Source organism: Chenopodium quinoa, unplaced genomic scaffold, assembly GCF_001683475.1.
Source record: "Chenopodium quinoa cultivar QQ74 unplaced genomic scaffold, ASM168347v1, whole genome shotgun sequence".
NCBI classification, from domain to species: domain Eukaryota; kingdom Viridiplantae; phylum Streptophyta; class Magnoliopsida; order Caryophyllales; family Amaranthaceae; genus Chenopodium; species Chenopodium quinoa.
The window spans coordinates 454,799-476,795 of NW_018744780.1; the positions used below are offsets into that span (position 1 = coordinate 454,799).

The 21,997-nt window shown below is 38.7% G+C and overlaps 1 protein-coding gene and 1 long non-coding RNA gene across 6 annotated transcripts; both read right to left on the bottom strand.

Annotated features, from left to right (window-relative positions):
• Nucleotides 1–9,422: 9,422 nt before the first annotated feature.
• On the bottom strand, nucleotides 9,423–13,206 carry LOC110703794. Of its 5 annotated transcripts, none has more exons than XR_002507778.1 (6): nucleotides 12,551–13,206; nucleotides 12,322–12,452; nucleotides 11,561–11,887; nucleotides 11,240–11,415; nucleotides 9,997–10,417; nucleotides 9,423–9,916 (listed from the first exon to the last, which is right to left on the bottom strand). It is a non-coding gene; the product is annotated as an uncharacterized LOC110703794 (long non-coding RNA). The 5 variants fall into 5 exon arrangements; XR_002507777.1 differs by lacking the exon at nucleotides 11,561–11,887 and having other exon boundaries at nucleotides 9,997–10,065; nucleotides 10,368–10,420; nucleotides 12,551–13,190; XR_002507775.1 differs by lacking the exon at nucleotides 11,561–11,887 and having other exon boundaries at nucleotides 9,997–10,065; nucleotides 10,368–10,417; nucleotides 12,551–13,188.
• A 2,995-nt stretch (nucleotides 13,207–16,201) lies between these two features.
• On the bottom strand, nucleotides 16,202–17,295 carry LOC110703789. The gene is made up of 3 exons (XM_021881570.1): nucleotides 17,010–17,295; nucleotides 16,530–16,934; nucleotides 16,202–16,374 (listed from the first exon to the last, which is right to left on the bottom strand). Exons 1-3 carry the CDS (start codon nucleotides 17,293–17,295, stop codon nucleotides 16,202–16,204), a joined length of 864 nt encoding a protein of 287 aa, XP_021737262.1.
• Nucleotides 17,296–21,997: the final 4,702 nt, after the last annotated feature.

Genomic DNA, 21,997 nt, shown 5'->3' on the forward strand with positions numbered 1-21,997 from the left:
GAGTACTCGAAACCGGTACTGATTTATTTATAAAAATTTAATTTATTTTCTTAATAAACTCAATAGTCCAACCCATTTATTCATTAAAATTTAATTTATTTTTTAAAAAAAAACCCAACAGTCCAGCCCATTTATTCATTTTCACGGTTTTTACACTAGGGTTTTCTACTTTTCTGCCAACCTCCATTCTCCAACTTCATTTCATCCCAATTCATTTCATTGTCTTCTACTCTTCTCTGATTTTTGATTCTCTCTGTTCTCCTCTCTTTTCTCATCCTCTCTTTCGTTCTAAATTCTTAGATTTTGGATGAATTTGAATCGTTTAAAGTAATCAAATTCAACTTGATTTTGTGAGATTTTTGAGAATTGGGGTAATTGATTTTTCAATCGACTTGGCAGCAACTTTAGAGTTTAGTTTTGCCGCAATTGGTAATTGCTTTTCTCTTTTCTCTTTTCTCTTTCTTGAAATTCGTTCTTCCCCAAATTGTTTGATGAAATATTGGATTTGAGCCTCCTCCATTGAAGCTTACCTCTGAGTTCTCGATTGAAGCGGGTTTTGATATATTTATCTTCCTTCTAATTACTTCTAATTCAGTCTGAATTGCAATTTTAATGTTGAATTGTGTGAAATTTTAAAAAGTAAAAGTTGAAGCACAAATTTATTTATAATTTTTATTTTCTTATTTTTTGCATGTCATCCATCATGATTAAGTTTATATTGCTGGATCAATATTTTGTTTTTAGCTCAATTTTTTTTTAAATGATTCTTTTTGCAATGCTTTAATAGTAATAGCCATGTTGATTATTGCCAGAATGTGTTGGGGGTGCTGATTACAGGTTTACAAGAATCTAAGTAATACAATTTTTTTCTACATAATTAAAAAAAAAAGAACCGGGTACCCGGTCTTGGAACTGGTTCCAAATGGTTCCGGGACCAGGTCCGAAATTTGGCTACCCGGTACAACCGGTTCCGGGACCGGGTCCTCTGAAATGAACCGGGTACCCGGTTATGCTCACCCCTATTTTATAAGACTTTGGTAGAGTGCATCTGGGCGCATAAAACTAGCACTGTTAATATGGTTTTGATAGTTCGGTTTCGGTTTGATTTGGAAACGGTTCGGTTTGAAATAGGTCAGTTTGAAATCGGTAAAATTGGTCAACGTGTCGGTGTTGGTTCGGTTAAAATTTTTATTTGTTTGGTTTGTTTCGTTTTATATCGATTTTAATTTAGTTTGGCTCGTAAAACAGTTCAATTCAGGTTATAAACAGGTTGGTTTGAAACGGGTTGGTTTGAGAACAGATTTACCCGAGTTCAAACGAATTCAAATTCATATCGGTTTGGATCGTAAACGGTTCGGTTTCATATCGATTTGGATCCTAAACTGCTCGGATTATAAACGGTCATAATTTGATTGGTTTGAAACGAGTTATTTTGGAAGCGGGTTTACCCATGTTAATGCAGGTTCGTGTTCAAATCAGATTGGATAGTAAATGGTTCATGTCATAATCGGGTTGGTTTGAAACGGGTCAGTTTGTGAATGGGTTTACCTAGGTTCAAATTAAATTGGGTGGGGTTGAAACGATTCATCCATAACAGGTCAGTTTGGATTGGTTTAGTTCGATTTATGTTTGGTCGGATTGAAATCGGGTTTTAAGCTTTCTTTGCGTATTTTTTCAATCAATTTTAACACTTTCTTTTCTTCTATAGTTTTTCTAATGAAGTAATAATGCATGAACACAGTCTAAAATCAGTTAAGCTTAAGGTATTGATAGTGAACTAATAACAAACTTAACCGATACTTGTTGGGTTTTGCGGTGTCCGACACCGCACGAAAACAAAACCCGCAAAAGTATCGCATGCATAATAATTATAACTAAACAAAATAACATACAGTTATTGAAAGCATAAACACATAAAGAGAAGAGAGAGAAAGTAAGGATAAGACTTGCTCGCCCTTGTGAAAGGAATGGTGTCCTTCCAACAAGTGTATTATTCTGATAGAGGGTTCGAAATTATTAGAAAGCTAATTTTTCAGTGAGGTCAAGTGATCGAAATTCCTAGCTGGAGGCCGCTTCCGATCAGTAATATTAATGTGTCATTAATATTACAGCTTAATCTTGACTGAACCCTTCGAGTCACACCCAATCAAGTAACCGATCCGAGGCAACGAATCAATCCGAAGGATTAGATGAGTCGTTAGAGTATTACGAACAAAGACGTATGATGTCGAGCTTAGAGCGTCAAAACCAAGCGTCGCAAGTCGAGTCCAGTTTAGAATTCGACGAGACGGGAAATCAAGCAAGCGACAAGTTCGAGCTAGGCCGTAGCCTCGCATTGGCTTAGCCATGCGAGTGCTAGGCTAGCCTTAGCTACCATGCGCATCACAAGGCATGTCTCATGATTAGCATGCATTGCGTGCTAGGACACGCATACTAGCATGGTTGGTGCTGCTAGCCGCAAGCATGTTAGTAGCTAGCGCATGCTAGCGTGCTAGTGTGCTAGGCCACGCACCTAGCCGCATCATCGCTAGCTGAAGCACAACAGCAACGTGCTATACGTGTTGTGTTGTGGTGATGTGTGCTAGCATAGCAGCCTCTCGCACAGTAGCCTCGCATCGCAGCATCGCATCGCAGCGTGCTATGTGTTGTGGTTGTGCATGCTTGCGTGGTGGGCATCACATCATGCTCTGTGATGTGGTTGTGCATGCTTGTGTGCTAGGCAGCGCCTATCACAAGCAGAAGCTGCCAGGCAGCGCCTAGCATACGCTACGCAGCAGCAACAGCCCGCATTGCATGCGTGGCTTGCAGGCTGCGTGGATGCGTATGCAGGCTGGCTAGCCAGCCCAGCCAAGGTGCTAGGAGCCAGCTATGCGTGGGCTGCTCATGGGTTTTTGGTGGGGACCGATTCTTGGTGGCTTTGCTTGGTGAGCAAGGAGTATTGGTCCCCCCTTTGAATGGTCCTCACCTACTCTTAATCACCCTTTTCCACTTGGAGCTTGTTGATTGCTTTGCATTTTAATTTATTTTGGATTAAAATAAATTGGTGGAAAATACAATTCTCCCACATTAATGGGAAAAGGGGAGATCAAGGCTCCCTTTCCTATAAATACCCAAGTTTTGGGTTTGGGAAAAATCACTTGAGTTGAACTCAATAAGGCATCTCCCTATATGTGAGAAAACCTTTAATTTCGTAATACTCTAGTCTTTTCTTAGTCTAGCCCCAACTAACCTTCGGGGTAGAGGCCGTTCGGATCAGGTCTCGAGGGTGGACTCCGTCAGAGGCTCTCGCACTTGCGGAGCTAAGGCTTTGAAGTCCGAGCTCTATAGGAGCAAAGCACGTGTCCAGGGTAAGAATGTCATTTCCCTTTCTTTTTCTTTTGTTGTTTAATTATGTGATTGCATGCTTAGTTGCTTTAATTAGTGGGCGGGTCTTGGGTGGATTTCTCTTCCGCGTAGTGTTGGATGCTATGAAACCCAACACCTTGACGCGTGCTTCTCACGAACCCCGAGCACGAACACGAAAAACTTCTTGACCCGCAAGTGCAAGCCCTCCTCCATCTCACACCCTCACACCCTCACGCCCGAACGAGTCCCTACCTCGTAGCTTATACGAGGCTAGACCAAAATAAACTAGAGTATTACGAACTTAAAGGATTTCTCACTTTTGGAGATACCTTATTGAGTTCAAGTCAAATGAATAATCCCAACTCCTAGAGTTGGTATTTATAGGTAAAGGCTCCCAAAAATTTTAATCATCTTTCCATGAGGGAGAGTTGTTGAAATGAGAAAGTAACAATTAATTTAATTCCAAATTAAATTAAATAAGTTGCGCAATAGTAAAATGACAAGTGTCAATATGAGGGAGGGAGTAGGTAAGGACCACAAGGAGGACCACATGGCCTCCTTGATCCCCAAACATTCCAACTCCCATAACACCGGACCAACCATGTGTGGCCAGTTGGGGGGCTGCCTTGGCCACCAAGGCTACCGCGTTGGCGCTTGGTGCCTTGGCTGGCCCTGCCTTGCTGGCCTATGTCACACTAGCGCGCACAAGCAGACCTCGCATCCCATGCGGGCTGTTGTGCAATGCGGGGCTGCTACTGCTCTTGCTAGTTAAGCAGCCCAGACTAGTTAGCGCTAGCAACAGTAAGCAAGGTCTAGCACGCTAGCATGCGGCTGGCCTTGCTAGCACCGCTAGCACGCGATCTCGGCCAGCAAGCCTTAGCCAGCACCCGCATAGGGCTACTAGGCTTGTGGCCTTGCTAGCGATTAGGCTAGCAGCCCTATATAGCCTATCCCTCACTTGGATAGGCCAATGCGAGGCTACGACTATGTGTTGACTTATTGTTTGACTTTATTTCTCGTCTCGTCGATTCTTAGAATCGACTCGACGCTCGGCTTCGACGCTCTAAGCTCGAAATTCGACGTCGTAGTTCGTAAAATCTCTATTGACTTATTTAATCCTTCGGATTAATTCGCCGCCTTTGTTCGGTTACACGATTGGGTGTGACCCGAAGGGTTCATTTAAGAGAAAGTTGTAATATTAATTATACATTAATATTACTGATCGGAAGCGGCCTCCAGCTAGGCATTCCGATCACTTGACCTCACTGAATAATTAGCTTTCCTATTTAATTTTGAACCCTCTATCGGAATAATACACTTGTTCGAAGGACACCATTTTTTCAATATCTAGTAATAATGTACTCCGTAGTAAACATGTTTGCATAATTTTATGCTCGTTTTGAATCTCTATAAGAACAACTTTACTCCCACTTGGCTTTTAGAAATAAATTCCTTTTCTAGAAAGAAACCATCGCGAGCAATAAACACTTCATTTTGTTCGCGAACCCTCTTATTTCCTTGGGACACAAAGAAACATTTGTCTGATTTGGGACTTAGTATTGCCACCTTGTAAACACTTTACATAGGATTCACAACCCAAATCTTTCAAAAAGATAACTTTGGAACTTTTCCAATCCATAACTCATATGGAGTCTTTTCTACAGCTTTGGACGGGTTTCTGTTTAGTACTTTTGCAGCTGTTTCTAAAGCACGTCCCTCGAACGATATATGAAGATATGTAAAGCTCATCATGGATAGAACCATATCTAACAATGTTTCTAGGAGGAGTTAATTGTGAAAGAATTTCATAATCCCTTAGATCGATGATCATCAAATTTTTGGATCAAATACATTCCACCCCGATCAAATCGTAGTGCGTTAATTGTTTTGCTAAGTTGATTCTGAACTTTATTCTTGATTTCTTTGAACTTTTCAAAGATTTCGACATTTGCTTCATCAAGTAGACATAACCAATCTACTCAAATCATTAGTAAAAGTGATGAAGTAACTAAACCCACCTCTAGCTTTTGAACTCATTGGCCCACAAACATCTGTATGTATGAGTGCCAAAAGCTTATTATCTCTTTCTCCTTTTCCTGTAAAAGATGACTTGGTCCAATAAACATGACTCGTAATTCTCAAATGATTCATAATCAAATATGTAGGGTTTTGCGGTGTCCGACACCGCGCGGAAAAAAAACCGATAACCGGATCGCATGCATAATAATTACAACATAAACAAAAGCATGCAAATAAACAAAACACAAGAGAAGAGAGAGAAGAGAGAGAAAGAATACTCACCCTAGAAGCGTGCTTCGCTCAACCGATGAGCTCGGACTTGAAAGCTTCAAGTTCCGCAAGTGCGAAAACATCCGACGGCTCATACCCTCGCTATCGAACCATAACCGGCCCCTACCCCATAGCTTAGACGGGGCTAGACCAAAAATAACTTAGAGTTCACGAACTAAGGCTTTCTCGCTTTTGGTGATCCCTTAGAGTTCCCCAACTCAAGTGAAATTCCCAATACAAAGTGATTGGTATTTATAGGGAAATGTTCACTAGAATTCTTATCATCTTTCAATATGGGATAGTTGGTAAAATGTCAAATGAAAAATTTAATTTAAAATTAAAAAGGCAAGGCAATCATCAAACGATAAGTGGCATAAGGTGAGCAAGGGGTTAGCTGAGGACCACAAGGGAGGACCACATGCCCCCTTGTTCCCCAAGAAAAAGCTCTCCCCACTAAGCACGAGCCACTTGGTTGCCCTTTGCCTTGAGCAATAAGGGTGCCTTGTAGGTTGCCCTTGTGCTCTCAAGCATAGCAGTCCTGCTTGCTTGCTGCTAGGCGCTGCTTGCTTGTGGGCTAGCCTTACGGCTAGCAGCTAGTGAGGCCTAGCTAGATAGCGCTGCTAGTACGTATGCTAGCTTGGCCAGCACGCACAGCCCCGCATGCCTCGGCCAGATTTGTAACACCCTAGAAATTCCTTTCCGTTAAACTACCTATTTTGCCCTTTTAAAAATACGAGGTAGGAAAATCTAAAACATTACCGCCATCGTGAAAACGACTAAGGCAAATATCAAAGACTCACACACAGCGGAAGACTACTTTTAAACCATTTAAAACAAGTCAACTTAAAAAGTCAAACCAAATGAAAGTAAAGTCAAACTAAATCAAACAAAGTCAACCTACAACTTGGAACCATTATAGGCCCTTTAAACCGAACAATACTGAAAACATTTGTGTTGGTCTCATGAGCATAATAAAACAAATAATATTCAAAGCAAATAATACATATCATATTCCTATGAGAACTAAACATGATTCGCTCTTCACTCATGCCCTTCATGGAAATGTTTCATCACCTAAAATGCTTCTCTCTACTTGTCCCCACTACTCGCCATTAGAAATGGGTCGACGTAGGGCCAAGGTAAAGACAAGGCCAAACAAACATACAAACACACAATCAACAATGCTGAGTACATAAACGTAATAAAACACACTAACATGCTTTCATCTTATCATCACACAACTTACCGTGTTGCACCTTTTTACAAACATACAAAACATTCAACACCTAACTAGACCAATACCAATGTTCATTTAATTTTGATTACACATCGAACGGGTTTCCAACCAAATCCCTACCTCAAATAAATTGAGGTAAACTACACCGGGAGCTAACCGGGTAGGCAAATGTCACATGAAGTGACTGGACGACCTATGCATAAGATAAATAAAAAGGAAAATACAGCGACCTGTACTCCCAGTAGAAGTTATGGTCAAATATAAAGTCGCATAACTCCCCCCATATGTTCATACCCAAGGTATATACGTTCCAAGAGTTTTGGTGTGTAATCTCTTTCACTTTACGTTGTTTACATATTATTAAACTTGGTGATGACTCTCAAACCATAGCACAATCAAACATAATAAATCATTCAAGCAATCAAACAAACCAATTTAATTCTTGAATAATTAGTGACCACATAAATTTAATAGTTGAACCCTTTTTAATCTAGCTCAGTGTCAAAGACACCTTAAACGTATAAAGCGCCGCAAATCCTATCCCTCGGTGTTAGAAACACCTTAAGTGCATATAAGCATTGCAATATAATTTATTCCTGTGTACTAAGACACTTAAACAGCTCAATTCCCATGCTTATAGCATCAATAAAAATTATATGAACCATAATAAAATTTCCTTTTCATATTCCAAACCAAATTAAACATTCAGTTTAATTAAACATGCTCTCTAACATGCCAATAATAAAAGCGGTGTTCATAACCAACATGCCAACATAACTAATTTCAATCCCCAATTCACCATAAATAATTCATACATCACAAATCATTCACCAACATCGATCCAATCAACAAATTTTAACCATCACCTATCATGATACTACTTGGAATTAATTAAACAAAGCCTAACATGCTTTTACATATTCAAATAATTACCAAGTATACAAACGTACCTTGAATATGACCTCAAAATCGCCACGACTAAATAAAATCACTCACTTGAAAGTCTCCTACAAACCACAATTACGAAGAAGTATTAATATCTCTTCCAAACAAATTTCCAACAATATATACATTCTTTAAATCACTGATAAACCCTCTAAAATAAGCTGAAATTTTATTAAACCCCTTACTTTTATTCCAAATTAATGGTTAATTAAAAATCCTTTCAAGAAACATAATTATAGCTTATATATAAAAAATTCAAGCATTATTAAAACTTATAAAATTGCTATAATTTATTTTAAAAACATTAATTTCAATAGTTTTAATCAACCACATTCAAATTCCATCAATAAACATTAATTTAGAAACCTAGGGTTTTCAATTTGGGGCTTTTTAATTCAAAATTAAATCTGAAAATTAACATGCAAAATACTTATCATTACATCATAATTAGAATAAGGCTAGATTGAATTAAAATCAAAAACAATAATAATTTTTTTTTTGAACACCACCGGCGTACACAAACACCATGGCTCGCTGCTACTGTCGGCGAGGGCTGCAGGTGGTGGCAGCCGACCGGTGGTGGCGTGTGGTGGTGGTCGGCCGATGTGTGGTGGTGTGTGTTGCTTGTGATTAAAACAGTAATAGAATAAAATAAAATAAAATAAAGAGGAAGGGGAAAAATTAAGGGGAAAAGAAAATAAGAGAGAGAGAGTTTACCTTTAGGTGCACTCTACCTTAGGCATATGATGGGTATTTATACCCCCTCTCAAAATCCCTCCTCTTAAAATTCCTTTACTACCCTTAATGATCCCTTTCCTAGCCAAATTAGTAATTTTACTTTCCTTACATACCATTGACTTTAAAATTTATCTTTTTTATAAAATAATATGCCTCAATATTTTCAAATCATAAAATAAAATATTTTCAAGATTATTAAATAATTAAGAATAAATTTTTTAATTAAAATAATTCTTTTTAAATTAATAAAAATCATAAATAATTCATTTCGAATAATTTAAATAATTTAAGAAATATTTATTTAAATTAAAATACGTATAAAAAATACGGGGTATTATAATCTACCCCCCTTAAAATAATTTTCGTCCCTAAACTTGGGTAATGAAATTCAAACTTTTTCCTCACTTTGTATAATATTGTTGTACTCTTTTGTCATACTTTTGCCTTTAACATCTTTTTGAGATCAAACTTACTCAAAATAACCGTTAAAAATGTGCAAAAAGCATAAAAATAATTGAAAAATATAGGGAAAAAGAGTGAAATTCTACCGCATTCTAATAGGCGAAAAACGTAAATGAGCACCGGTTCCAAACCCCCCTTTAGCACGGTTTTGAACCGGTTTAGATTTGAGGGATGCAAAAAAAAAAATAAACTTTAGCACCGGTTCAAAATCGGTGGCAATTCTTTGTTTTAGCACTGGTTAATCAGTGCTAAAAAACACTGCCACGTTTTTTTTTTTTTTGGTATTTAACAACAATTGGCACCGGTTCGGGTTCAAAATCGGTGCCAATTGTGCCCCAAAAAAACTAAAACAAAAAACAATTAGCACCGGTTCAGTTCCAAAACCGGTGCCATTAATGGACCAAAAAATATAATTTTTTTTTTTTTATTTTTTTTGCATTTTTCACTTAAAATGTACTAGATACTTATATATATTCATAATATACATAAAATCACATATTTTTTCTTCAATAATTTGTAATATTACAATTTAAAAAACTGAAAAAACTACAGAATCATGATACTGCAGCATAAATACTGCAACATAAATTTTCCTAGTCTGCATCAGACCATATTCTGGCAAATTATGTGCTGATAGAAGTTATATGGAAAAGATGGAGAGAGCTCAAGAGATAGCAAGACTCAAGTCTTTAGGGTCATTTCGCATAAAAAAACTTGATGAGAAGCCTCTTATCGATAGCTAACCCCTTCACTTGTCTTTACCTCACCAATGCGATACATTGGAGTTGCTCCATTGGCATCGCCAAGTATTTTGAGGGCTGCATCTTGACTTACCACAAGCACCATTCCAATACCCATATTGAAGTTCCGCATCACCTCACTGTCATCTATCCTCCCCACCTACCGGCACATGAGTACGTTAAATTAGAGAATGCATAATATGGATACTAGGAAAAACAAGAGTTGTGCTCAGTAAGTACCCTCTCAGCAAGGTCAACATCAAGACGACTTGTGAAGATGTCTAATCTTGGAAAAACAAGAGTTTTGCTCTAGAAGTAACAATGTCATTAACACTGAAGGTCAGCACAAATTTTGCCTTGAAGTTTCAATATGGATACTCATTTTAGAAATGAAATTTAAGTAATATATTAGAGTATTTTTTTTTGGGAAATATCAAAGCATATTCTTCAATTAATTTCTATATCCGGAATCGAAAATTGAAATTTTAGGTCTTCAATAAATTTCCTTCGTATTTGTTGCTTTAACCATATAATTTATATAAACAATACGGAGTACAACACAAACCTAATTGAAATGCTTGCAGCAAAATAAGACAGGGATCAGACATTACCTTACAACTTAGCTTTTTAAGTCACAAACTCTCCTAATGTTCTCCAACACCTGCTATACAGCAAGTCAGCAATTAACCCATGTAGTTGTGAAATATTTATTAACATCAAACAACTGATAAAATGAAGGAAAAAAAAAAAAAAAAAAACAGCCCAATCAATCAATAAATTAGAAACATACAATTATACAAACTCCAGCAATTATACAAATTAAGTGAAGAGGCTCGGTTCAGTAAATTAGAAACATACAATATTCAAAACTCCAGCAAGCAATAACACAACCCAAAATAATCCAGAAAACTAGTCCAAATGCAACATGGGTAGTCATCAATGTCAGAAAATATATGTTAATCAATCATTCAAAATCAATAGTGACAATTTAGGTGGAGGTCTAATATTAATGATTCATGTTTATCTGCACAATCAATCAGCAAAGAAGTCTTACAAGCAATCACAAGATCAAACTTTTCAAATTCAATGGTAATAATTGAACTCATTTAGTCACTTACCAATCACAAGAATGAGCATGACAGCAGAGCAGCGATAAGCTCTTACATAAAAACACAAATAGTATTGTTAGGAAATGCATTTCATATATTGTTCCGCATAAGGTTGAACAATTAAAACTATAATAAGATAAGAGATCTAGTAGAAATAAAATTAAGATATCAATCACGCTAATTATTCATCAATTAGGGGGCAACATATCCACAATCTTGTCTGTAGGCATAATTCTAAGCACTAATAATGGATGGAAATTTTTTAGTATGAAATAATATAATTTGGGCAAAAAACCATAAACTTATACACCAATTTATCATAATTTAGAAATTAAAAGGGGAATTTATAAATGACAGACAAATTGAAGTAATACCTGAGAGAGTGAGAGCTGAGAAGAGACAAGTACTTTCTCTTTCTTGTTCATCTACCAAGAAGTCGCTGCACCACAACCACCAGTGCTGCACTCCGGGTGCACGCTGAAAGTGCACTGCTCACGAAGATCAAACACTTGGGACTTCGAAGACCAATTCCAAAACTTAGAAGTCAAACCTGTCCAAGAGTAAAATCAAAGCACATCAAGACTAATAGAACTTGACTAAATGTTAATGTTTGTATGCAATATCAATAGTATCAATTTTGACTATTATTGATGTTAATTAAAAGTGAAATATTGATGTTAATTCAAATAAAATACCAATGTTATTATGATTCGATGCTGATTGCTCTTTCACAATTCTTCTTACAACCTGTACTACATAAGAAGAATCTCCTAGTTGTCTGTTCTTGCTTCCCTTCATTACTTCCTTTGCATTCTAGTTAATACAATTGATGCTCATTGCTCTTTCATAAGCTTCTTAAAAGGCTTTCAACTAGAAAAATCCAAAGTCCAATCCTTCCTCATACTTCTTACTTTGTCCTCTTCAGTGGGGATACTATGTGCGAGGCAAATCTAGAGAGCTCAGTAAACTTTTCACCATCTTAGAGATATGACAGCTTAGTCTGGTGCGGTATTGCTAATTTGCTATTATCAGTATAATAGTATACCACCAAGCAGCAGAAATTTAGTTATCTTCTGATGCAATAGGTAATTTGATTTTTAGTCTACTGCTACTTTAAAAAATCCAAGCAAGAAACAACTCAGACTTAAACCAATATAAATAAAATAAATTAATATCCCTAAACCTGATACAAATCGTTACATATTACGCCATTACAAATCAAAAAATCAACATTCAAACACTAACTCATTTGCGAATAAACCTATACCAACATAACCCAAATCTCATAACTTAAAATTTCTCCAAAATTTAATCAACAACAACAGAAATTGAAATTGAGCAGAAGTAGAACAACATAAATTTGTCCAAACACTTAATTATTCGCAAAATGGAACAAGTAATTTAAAAATGAATGTGAAATTATCAACAACAGAAATGTAACGGAGAGAGAAATAACCTGAAGAAAAACAGAGGGAAGGAGCGCAAGGAGGACTATGCGAGAGAGTGCCGCTGGTGAAGGAGTGAGAGAAGCGCCGCTGCCGGTGGAGGAGTGATCTGAGAGACTGAGAAATCCTATCATCTCACACTCTAACCATTAAATTCAATCAAAATTTCAATTGTTCATCATTAATAAAAAAAAAAAAAAAAATCATAAAACCTAGATTTCAAATCCAAGAAACCCTAACCTCGAATTTGTGATTTTTGAATCGATAGTTGATTCAAGTTAGTTGTTGTTTTTGTATTTGGTTCATATTGACGGCGGCGGTGATGGTGGTTGTGCTTGGTTCTAGTGACGCCGATTTCGGACTGAGAAGGAGAAGGAGAGCGGCGTTGCTTGCGACGCAGTTATGGAGAAGGAGATCGAAGGAGAGAGAAAAGGAAAGGGAAAGTGGTGGTTATGGAAAAGGAGATCGAAGGAGAGAGAAGGAGTTTGAGGCTCCATTATTGTAGATGATAGAGAGGCAGATGAGAGAGGAGGAGAGATCGAGGAAAGACAAAGAAAGAAGACAGAAAGAGAAAGAAAGAAGATGATTAAAGGCCGATTTTTTTTTTTTTTTTTTTTACAATAGCATTCGCACCGGTTCGAACCGAACCGGTGCTAATAACATCATTTCGCATGGGTTTGGTTTGAATCGGTGCGAATTCCCCTGTCCCTCAACCCCGCTTTTTTTTTTCGTACCGGTTTTTAAACATCGGTGCGCATTTTGCGATGCTCATTTAAGTTTTTTTACTAGTGTTCTACCCCTCCTTAAAGAATACGAGTTTCGTCCTCGTAGCTCAACATACCTCAAACAACTCGAGATACTTCTTTTTCATTTCATCCTCGGCTTCCCAAGTTGCTTCTTCATACTCTTGGTTAGACCATAGCACTTTAACAATCTTAACTTCCTTATTGCGTATACTACGAACTTTACTGTCAAGGATGATCTTGACAGGTCTTTCCTCTTAAGTTAAGCTTTGATCTAACTCAATAGTTTCAGGTTGTAGCACATGTGATTTATCAGGGATATACCTTCTTAACCAAGATACATGAAGTACATCATGCACTTACTTAGCTCCATAGGTAAGGCCAACCTATAAGCTACTTTGCCTATCCTTTGCAGTACTTCATATGGACCAATATACTTTGGATTAAGCTTCCCTTTCTTTCCAAATCTCATTACACCTTTCATTGGTGACACCTTTAACAATACTTTATCGCTAACCTCAAATTCCTCCTCTCTACGCTTCAAATCCACGTAGCTCTTTTGGTGATCTTGCGCCGCTTGAATCTTAGCTTGAATCTCCCTCACCTTCTTAACAGTATCCTCAATAATTTGAGGCCCTAAAATCATTGTTTCACTTATGTCATTCCAACAGATTGGACTGCGACACTTCCTTCCATATAATGCCTCAAATGGAGCCATGCCAATGCTTGCATGGTAGCTATTATTATAGGAAAATTCAATTAAGTCCAAGCTATCTTCCCATCCCCCTTGGAAATCTATAACACAAGCCCTCAACATGTCTTCTAAGGTTTGAATGGTTCTCTTAGTTTGCCCATCTATTGTAGGGTGAAAAGCTGTACTCATATTAAGTGTTGTACCAAAGTTTTCTTACATACTCTTCTAGAACCTTGAAAGAAACCTAGAATCTCTATAAGACACAATATCTTTTGGAACTCCATGTAACCTTAACACATTTTTTATGTAAGTTTTTGGAAGTTGTTCCATCTTCCAGGTCTCCTTCGTTGGTACAAACACCGCAGACTTTGTAAGTCTATCCACCACTACCCAAATGGTGTTGTTTCCACTCTTTGACTTTGGGAGGCAAGTCACAAAATCCATTGAAATACAATCCCATTTCCATCCAGGAAATTCCAATGATTACACCGTTCCTTAAGGTCCTTTGTGTTCTATCTTCACTTTCTGACAAGTTAGACGCTTTTCCACAAATTTCGCAACTTCATTCGTTCTTCATTCTAGGCCACCAATACACCTTTTTCAAGTCTTTATATACCTTGTCCCCTCCTGGGTGTACTATGGTGTATTGTGACCCTTTTCCAACAACTTTCTCTTTACCTCCTCGCATTTTTGTGGTACAGACCAACAACCTTTTTACCTTAAACTCCCATCTTCATGAATCTTGAAATCCGTAGCTTTTCCTTGCTTTATTTTCTCACGAATCCTATCCAACTTTACATCTCCTGCTTGATTTTCCCTTATCTCATCAACTATTGTTGGTTGAATACTTAGATTCGCAAGTATGCCTACTGGCACTCCCCATTCTACCACTTCTAGATTCATTTTCCTCATCTCTCTACATAACTCATCAACCACTATCAAAGTATTCAGTCCATAACTAGTTTTACAACTTAGAGCATATGCGACTACATTTGCTTTCCCCTCGTGATATTGTATATCTAAGTCATAATCTGTCGTATATTCTAACCATCTCTTTTGGCGTGAGTTTAAATCTCTTTGAGTGAAAATGTATTTCAAACTCTTATGGCCTGTGTAAATCCTACATTTTACTCCATACAAGTAATTGCCTCCAAATCTTTAGCACAAAAATGATTGCAACTAATTCTAGGTCATGAGTAGGGTAATTTACTTCATGAGTCTTTAACTGTCTTGATGCATAAGCAATCACCTTCCCATTTTGCATAAGTACACATCCTAGACCATTCTTGGATGCGTCACTATATACATCATAAACTCCACTATCGTCTGGTAGTGTAAGCACTGACGCTGTGATTAGCTTTTGTTTCAAGAGTTAGAATGCCTCCTCACATTTGTCATCCCACTTGAACTTCTTGTCCTTTTTCATTAGAGAGCTCATAGGTTTAGAAATCTTCGAGAAATCTTTTACAAAACGTCTATAATATCCTGCTAAACCTAAGAAACTCCTAACATCAGAGACCGTTTTCGGCGTAGGCCAACCTTTCACTGCCTCGATCTTTGCGGGATCTACTTCTACCCCATCTTTGGACATAAAGTGGCCCAGAAATGCCACTTTCTCCAACCAAAACTCACACTTAGAGAATTTTGCGTAAAGCTTGTTTTCTTTAAGTATTGTTCTACATGTTCTTCTTTACTCTTCAAATACACCAGTATATCTTCTATGAAAACTACCACAAACTTGTCCATAAATGGATGAAACACCCTATTCATCAAGTCCATAAAGATTGCTGGAGCATTCGTTAATCCAAATGGCATTACTGTAAACTCATAATGTCCATATCTTGTTCTAAATACAGTCTTGGGAATATCTTTATCTGCAATCCTAAGTTGATGGTATCCAGACCTTGAATCAATTTTAGGAAACACAGTTGCGCCTCTCAACTAGTCAAATAGGTTAACAATCCTTGGTAATGGGTACTTATTCTTTATGGTGACCTTATTTAACTCCCTATAATCAATACACAATCTCATACTTCCATCCTTCATCTTCACAAACAACACTAGCGTTCCCCAAGGTGATGCACTTGGTCTTATATAACCTTTTTCTAATAAATCCTGCAATTTCTCCTTTAACTCACTCATCTCTGCAAGTGCCATTCAATATGGTGCCTTGGAAATTGGTGTTGTTTCTGGAACTAGCTCTATTGTGAAATCAATTGCCCTTTTAGGTGGCATTCTAGGAATTTCTTCTGGAAACACATCCGGAAACTCATTCACTACTTCTATATCCTCAGGCTTAGTTGTCTCCTCATGCTCCATATTCCTCACACTACAAAAATACACTGGATGCCCCTTCTTCATATACTTTGCCAACTTTAACACAAATATAATCCTTGGGCACTTAGTTTCACCATGCATCCAATATGTCACCGACTCATTATCAGTTGTAGTCATTTATACTTTCTGTGGTCTACAACTAATCTCTGCACTGTACCTGCTCAACCAATCCATTCCCAAAATGACATCGAAGTCACTCAATCCAAACTCAATGAGATCCGACAAAAACACATTTCCTTTGATTTCTAAAGGTACATCTCTAAAGGTCTTGTTACACTTCACTACCCCACCTGTAGGAATAAGTGAATAACTATAGGCAAATCTACCTCATTAACGGTTTTCAAACAAGTTGATAATTTTAAAACAATGGCCTTTGAAATGAAAGAAAAAGTTTCACCAAAATCAAACAAAACTTTAACAGGGATAGAGTTAATAGAAAAAGTACCAGTGATGACATTTTTCGTGGAATCAGCCTCATGCCTACTCATAACATTCAACTTTCCTGCAGCTCCACCTTTCTGTTGGTTGTTCCCATTATTATTGTTGGTTATCGCCGCATTCTGTTGTGCTCCCTTGTTCCCAGAATGGTTGTTACTTCCCTGAAAGTTCCTTTGAGCCCCACCTTGGTTATTTCCTTGCTTGTTTCTATTGGGGTCCTTGGAGAAACATTCATACTCCATGTGTCCTAACTTGTTGCAAGCACGACAAGTAACTAAATTCCCATCACAATCCTTTCCAGGGTGGTCTTTCTTACACCTCTTGCAATAGAAATGCCTTGCTCCCCTGTTATTTCCCTGGGTAGAGTTCCTAGCTCCACCATTAAAGTTTTGTCCACCTTGGCGATTGTTGCCTTGAAAATTATTGTTGTTGTGGAAGTTGTTGTTATTATGATGGTACTTTTTCTTCTTAAAATTGTTCTAGTTACCTTGCGGGTTTCCAGAATTATGTCCCACCTCTTTAATCTTTTCTTTCCCTTCTATCTCAGCTATCTCTTTCTTTTTCTTTAATTCTAAGGCATATAGGTGTGCAGCTCTCCCATACACTTCATCCAAGGTTTCAAATACTTGACCACATACCTTTAATTGCAAATCAGTAGTCAGACCACTCTCAAACTTTCTGACCTTAGACTTTTCTGTAGAGACAAACTCCTTAGCAAATTGTGACAGCTCAATAAACTTGGTGTAGTACTCAGTAACTGACATATTCCCCATAGCAAGATTAGAAAATTTCTCAGCTTTTTGTTTCTATAAGAAGCTACGGTAAAACTTGTCCCTAACATTCTCCTGAAACATAGTCCAACTAAATCCAGGTAATGCCTTAATGGTAGCCTCATTTTGCTGCCACCAAAGGTCAGCTTCGCCCCTAAGGTAATAGGTAGCACAACCTACTTTTGAGTTCTCTAGACACCCTACTGCCCCGAACAGTTTCTCAAACTCCCTCAACCAGTTTTCCAGTATAGTTGGATCAGGCTCTCCTTGATAGGTTGGTTGCTTACTTTGCGCCACTTTCTTAAACAGCTCTCCCTGAGCATCTCCATTATTGGTTGAGTTCCTTACCAACTATTGGGCAACAGTTGCCAACTGCCTCACAACTTCACTCAACTCTCCACCATCATTGTTGTTACCACTCCCTCCTGCCATTTTTCTTCGCCTGAATTAACACAAATGGGTCTTTATTAAATACGGTCTTGGCTAGCTCTCAAGTTAGACACTCATCTAATTAATTAACACCTTTGAAGCTTACACATTAAATTTTAAGCTAACAAATTGGGATTACAAAATTTGAAATACCTAAAATTTGCAGCTTTGTCAACCAAGTATTAATTGCTAACCAACCACACATTTGATAAAGCATCACATTAATAAATAAAAATTAATTCCCATGGATATCCAAAGTTTAGAATAAATTATTGGAATATTTTTTAGCAAGAAATGGCTTATTGGAGTAGTGATACGAAATGAATGATTTGAGAACGAATTTAATGATTTGTTAAAAATGAATTAATTGACAAAGAATTTAGTGGAATTTTATTGATAAGTAAGAAAATGAATGGAATACTGCAATAAAATGAGTTTAAATAACTTATGCAATTACATAAGTTTACTAACTCACCGTGGACATGCCACTTATTACTTTACTGGAACGGAAATGATTAAAATGCGGAAATGAATCTAAGAATCCTAATAGAAATGAAACTACAAAAATCTAGTCCTTTTGAACTTTATCCCTCCTGTAGGGAGATTGTTTGTAGCTTTCAGGATCGAATTCAAGGTCATCCTCTTCTTCCATTGGTTCGGGTGCCTCTGGTTCTTGCTCTACTTGGACAAACTCTTCATCTTCCTCATCATCAAATGAGATATCAATTATAATTGGATTTGGATTTGAAATTTCCATAATGGAACTATCAACAGTCTGGTTACTCTCATCCATCATCTCTCCATCTTCTTGCCCTCCACTTGTCCTTGTTTGATTACCCTGAGTGGGAGAAGAACTTCCTGACTGATGACTAGTGGAAGGGGAATTATTCCCTGCCAGAATATTATAGTAGTAGTTGGGATATGGAATGTTTAAGTGCTGACAATAATCTTTCTCAACTTTAACAAGGTAAGGAATCAAGTATCTGTAATCAGGATACCACTGTCCATAGAAATTTTTATATTTAGAGTAGTTTGGAATGTCCCTTGGTAAATAGAAATCAAATAACTTTGATTTAACAACAAGATATGGGGGTTCATCTGGAAGACAATGAATAATAATAGCAGTAACATGATCAAGAAGATCATAGTGCTTGTCTCCAGGACATTACTCATGTGGGCACAATAGAATTAAATTTTGTTGACTTAGGCAAACGGATGTTCATAGTCTTTCTTGATTAGTGTACTAATTTGGGAAAGATTGCTAGGAAGAATTGGCATCCTATAAAGGAAAAGGTTGAGAAAAGAATTCCCTTCCCGAAGAAAATAAAAACAAAATACAGTTCTTGCATGAATTAGGTTTAATGTTCAATCAAACAATTTCACTTATTCTAATTGTTTAGGGTAAGAATTACCCTAGACATGTGGCCCAATGAGGGCCTGACACGTGTCACCTCTCTATAGCACCATGGGCATCCAACCAATGGATGCCACGTGGCATTGTACCCCCAATGGGGGAGCAGATCTTCATCTGCTATAAATAGAGGAATCATCTTCATTTATGGGTATACATATATTCACACACCAAACCTGAGCAATATTAATTGCGAAATCTCCCGTAATCCGAGAGAAATACCCGTTTACTTTCCACACGTAATCTCATCCGGAATCATACTAACTTGATCTTCGGAGGCGAAACTCCACCCAATCGGAGTTTCGTGGTTTTGCAGGTACAGAAGTCAGGCGTGCATTCTCGGTGCTGTAACTCTCCCGCAGGACACCTTCGAAAACCCTGAAACATTTGGCGCCATCTGTGGGGAGAGTATCACTAAGATGACATCTGACCATGTACCAACTGCAGAGGGCAGTCGGCCCACGGCTGACCCTGAGGTCCATACGAACCATGAAAGTGGAAGCGGTGACGACTACAATGTCGAAACCTACATGGCCCTAGACAGGTCATTCCGTTCTAGGCGCACCCGTTCCAAAGAAAAGAAGGAACGGGGCCAAGACAAAGCTTGTCCCAACAACCCAGGCGTCAAGCACCCTGGACAACCCCAGGCAGAGGGGGCTGCCCCCGTCACCAGAGACGAACTCATGAATCTCATGACTATTTCCAAAGGGGAAATTAAAGACATTATCAAGAAGTCAGCTGGCTCCAGCAAGGGTCACTCGACCAAGAAGGCTTCCAGGAAGAAGTCAATTAAAGACCAGGTGCCTACTTCTCACCCGAAGCCTAAGGGGGCGGATGGGCCCCTTATCGACCTTTCAAAAATTCGCTTCCCTGAATTAGGGCAGCAAAAGGCCATCCGGCAAATACAGTTGGATGGGTCAAAGAAGACTTTCTCTGACGCCCGGTTGTTAATCCAGGAGAAGAGAAGTCAGAGCATGTCTTAGTCGGCTTCTACGTCGACCTACCCAGACAATTTCCGCAATACTTCAATGAAGCTTTCGGAAACCAACCCAGGGAGCCAGTCACACGGCACGTCCGTACGTACTGCTCCTCATGTGATCCATTAGGCTCCATATATGCCCCAACAACCATATGGACCCGGATCACCCTATATGCAGCTGTCCCCCTTTGGAGGACTGGCGGCAAATACGGTCCAGCCTATGGACTGGCAGCTCCGGCTGCTAAACCTAGGGGAACAGCCTTCGGCTTTCTCCCGGGAAATTACCAAGGCGGCGCAGCCAACCAAGGTTAATAACGTGTTGGCAGGTACCTACGACGGTACCACCAACCTGAAAGATCACCTGATGGCATACACCAACCTCATGTACCTACAGGGGTTAGATGATGCCGCTTGGTGTCGATGCTTCCCAGCAACGCTGAAGGGCATAACCCAACGGTGGTTCGACAATCTGCCGGCTGGGTGCGTCAATGATTTCAAGACGCTTGCATATCTATTTGCGTCCAACTTCTCCATGAATATCCCGACCAAGAAGACTAGCCTCAACCTAGGGGCTATCCAGCAGGGAGACAAGGAAGGACTTCGGTCCTATGTCAGGTGGTTTAATCTGATGAGAATTCAGATACAAGAACTGTCTGACGAAGTTGCGTACACAAACTTCTTCAAGGGTCAGAAGGATGGGTCAACATTCAAGTTTGACCTGGTCCGCAAGAGGGTTGCTACCCTCCAAGAGGCACTAATGGAGGCCGAAGCTTACATACAGGTGACGGAACTCTGTGCCATCTGAATTTCTTGGCCCTGATTCAACTTATCCTGTCATTGTGAATTCTTCTTTAGATGCGGATCAAACTCGGAAGTTGTGTGATGTATTGAGAGAGCATCAAAGTGCTATAGGCTATACCATTGATAACCTCAAGGGTATTAGCCCCGCTATATGTATGCATCACATAACTCTCGAGGATGGTGCGAGGCCTTCTATTGAGAGGCAGAGGAAACTCAATCCTCAAATGGGGGAGGTGGTGAAGAAAGAGATCACCAAACTTCTTGATGCAGGTATCATCTTCCCCATTTCAAGCTCTAGATGGGTTTCCCCTGTGCATGTTGTCCCTAAGAAGGGGGGAATGACTGTAGTTGAGAATGAGAATGGTGAGCTCATCTCAACTAGAACGGTGACCGGCTGGCAGATGTGCATAGACTATAGACGTCTAAACGCATCTACCAAAAAGGACCATTTTTCCCTCCCTTTTATTGATCAAATGCTCGAAAGACTAACTAGGCACAAGTATTATTGCTTTCTTGACGGTTATTCGAGTTTTTTCCAAATACCTATAAACCCGGATGACCAAGAGAAGACGACTTTTACTTGTCCATATGGTACTTTTGCCTAAAGGAGAATGCCTTTTGGACTTTGCAATGCACCGGGCACCTTTCAACGGTGTATGATGAGCATTTTTGGGGACATGTTGGAGGCCGAGATGGAGGTTTTCATGGACGATTTTTCTGTTGGGGGAGCCTCCTTTGATGATTGCCTAGTGAACTTGGGGAAGTGCCTACAACGGTGTGAGAGAGTGAATTTAGTCCTGAACTGGGAGAAGTGTCACTTCATGGTTGAAGAAGGTATTGTCCTCGGTCACAAGATCTCAAATGCAGGCATAGAGGTGGACAAAGCAAAGGTTGAAGTTATAGCAAAGCTACCACCACCGGTCAATGCAAAAGGGGTAAGACAATTCCTAGGGCATGCGGGGTTCTACCGGCGATTCATAAAAGATTTCTCTCTTATAGCCAAGCCTTTGACTGCCTTATTGCAAAAGGAAGTCGACTTCAAGTTCGACAAAGAGTGCCTACAAGCTTTTAACACACTTAAGAAA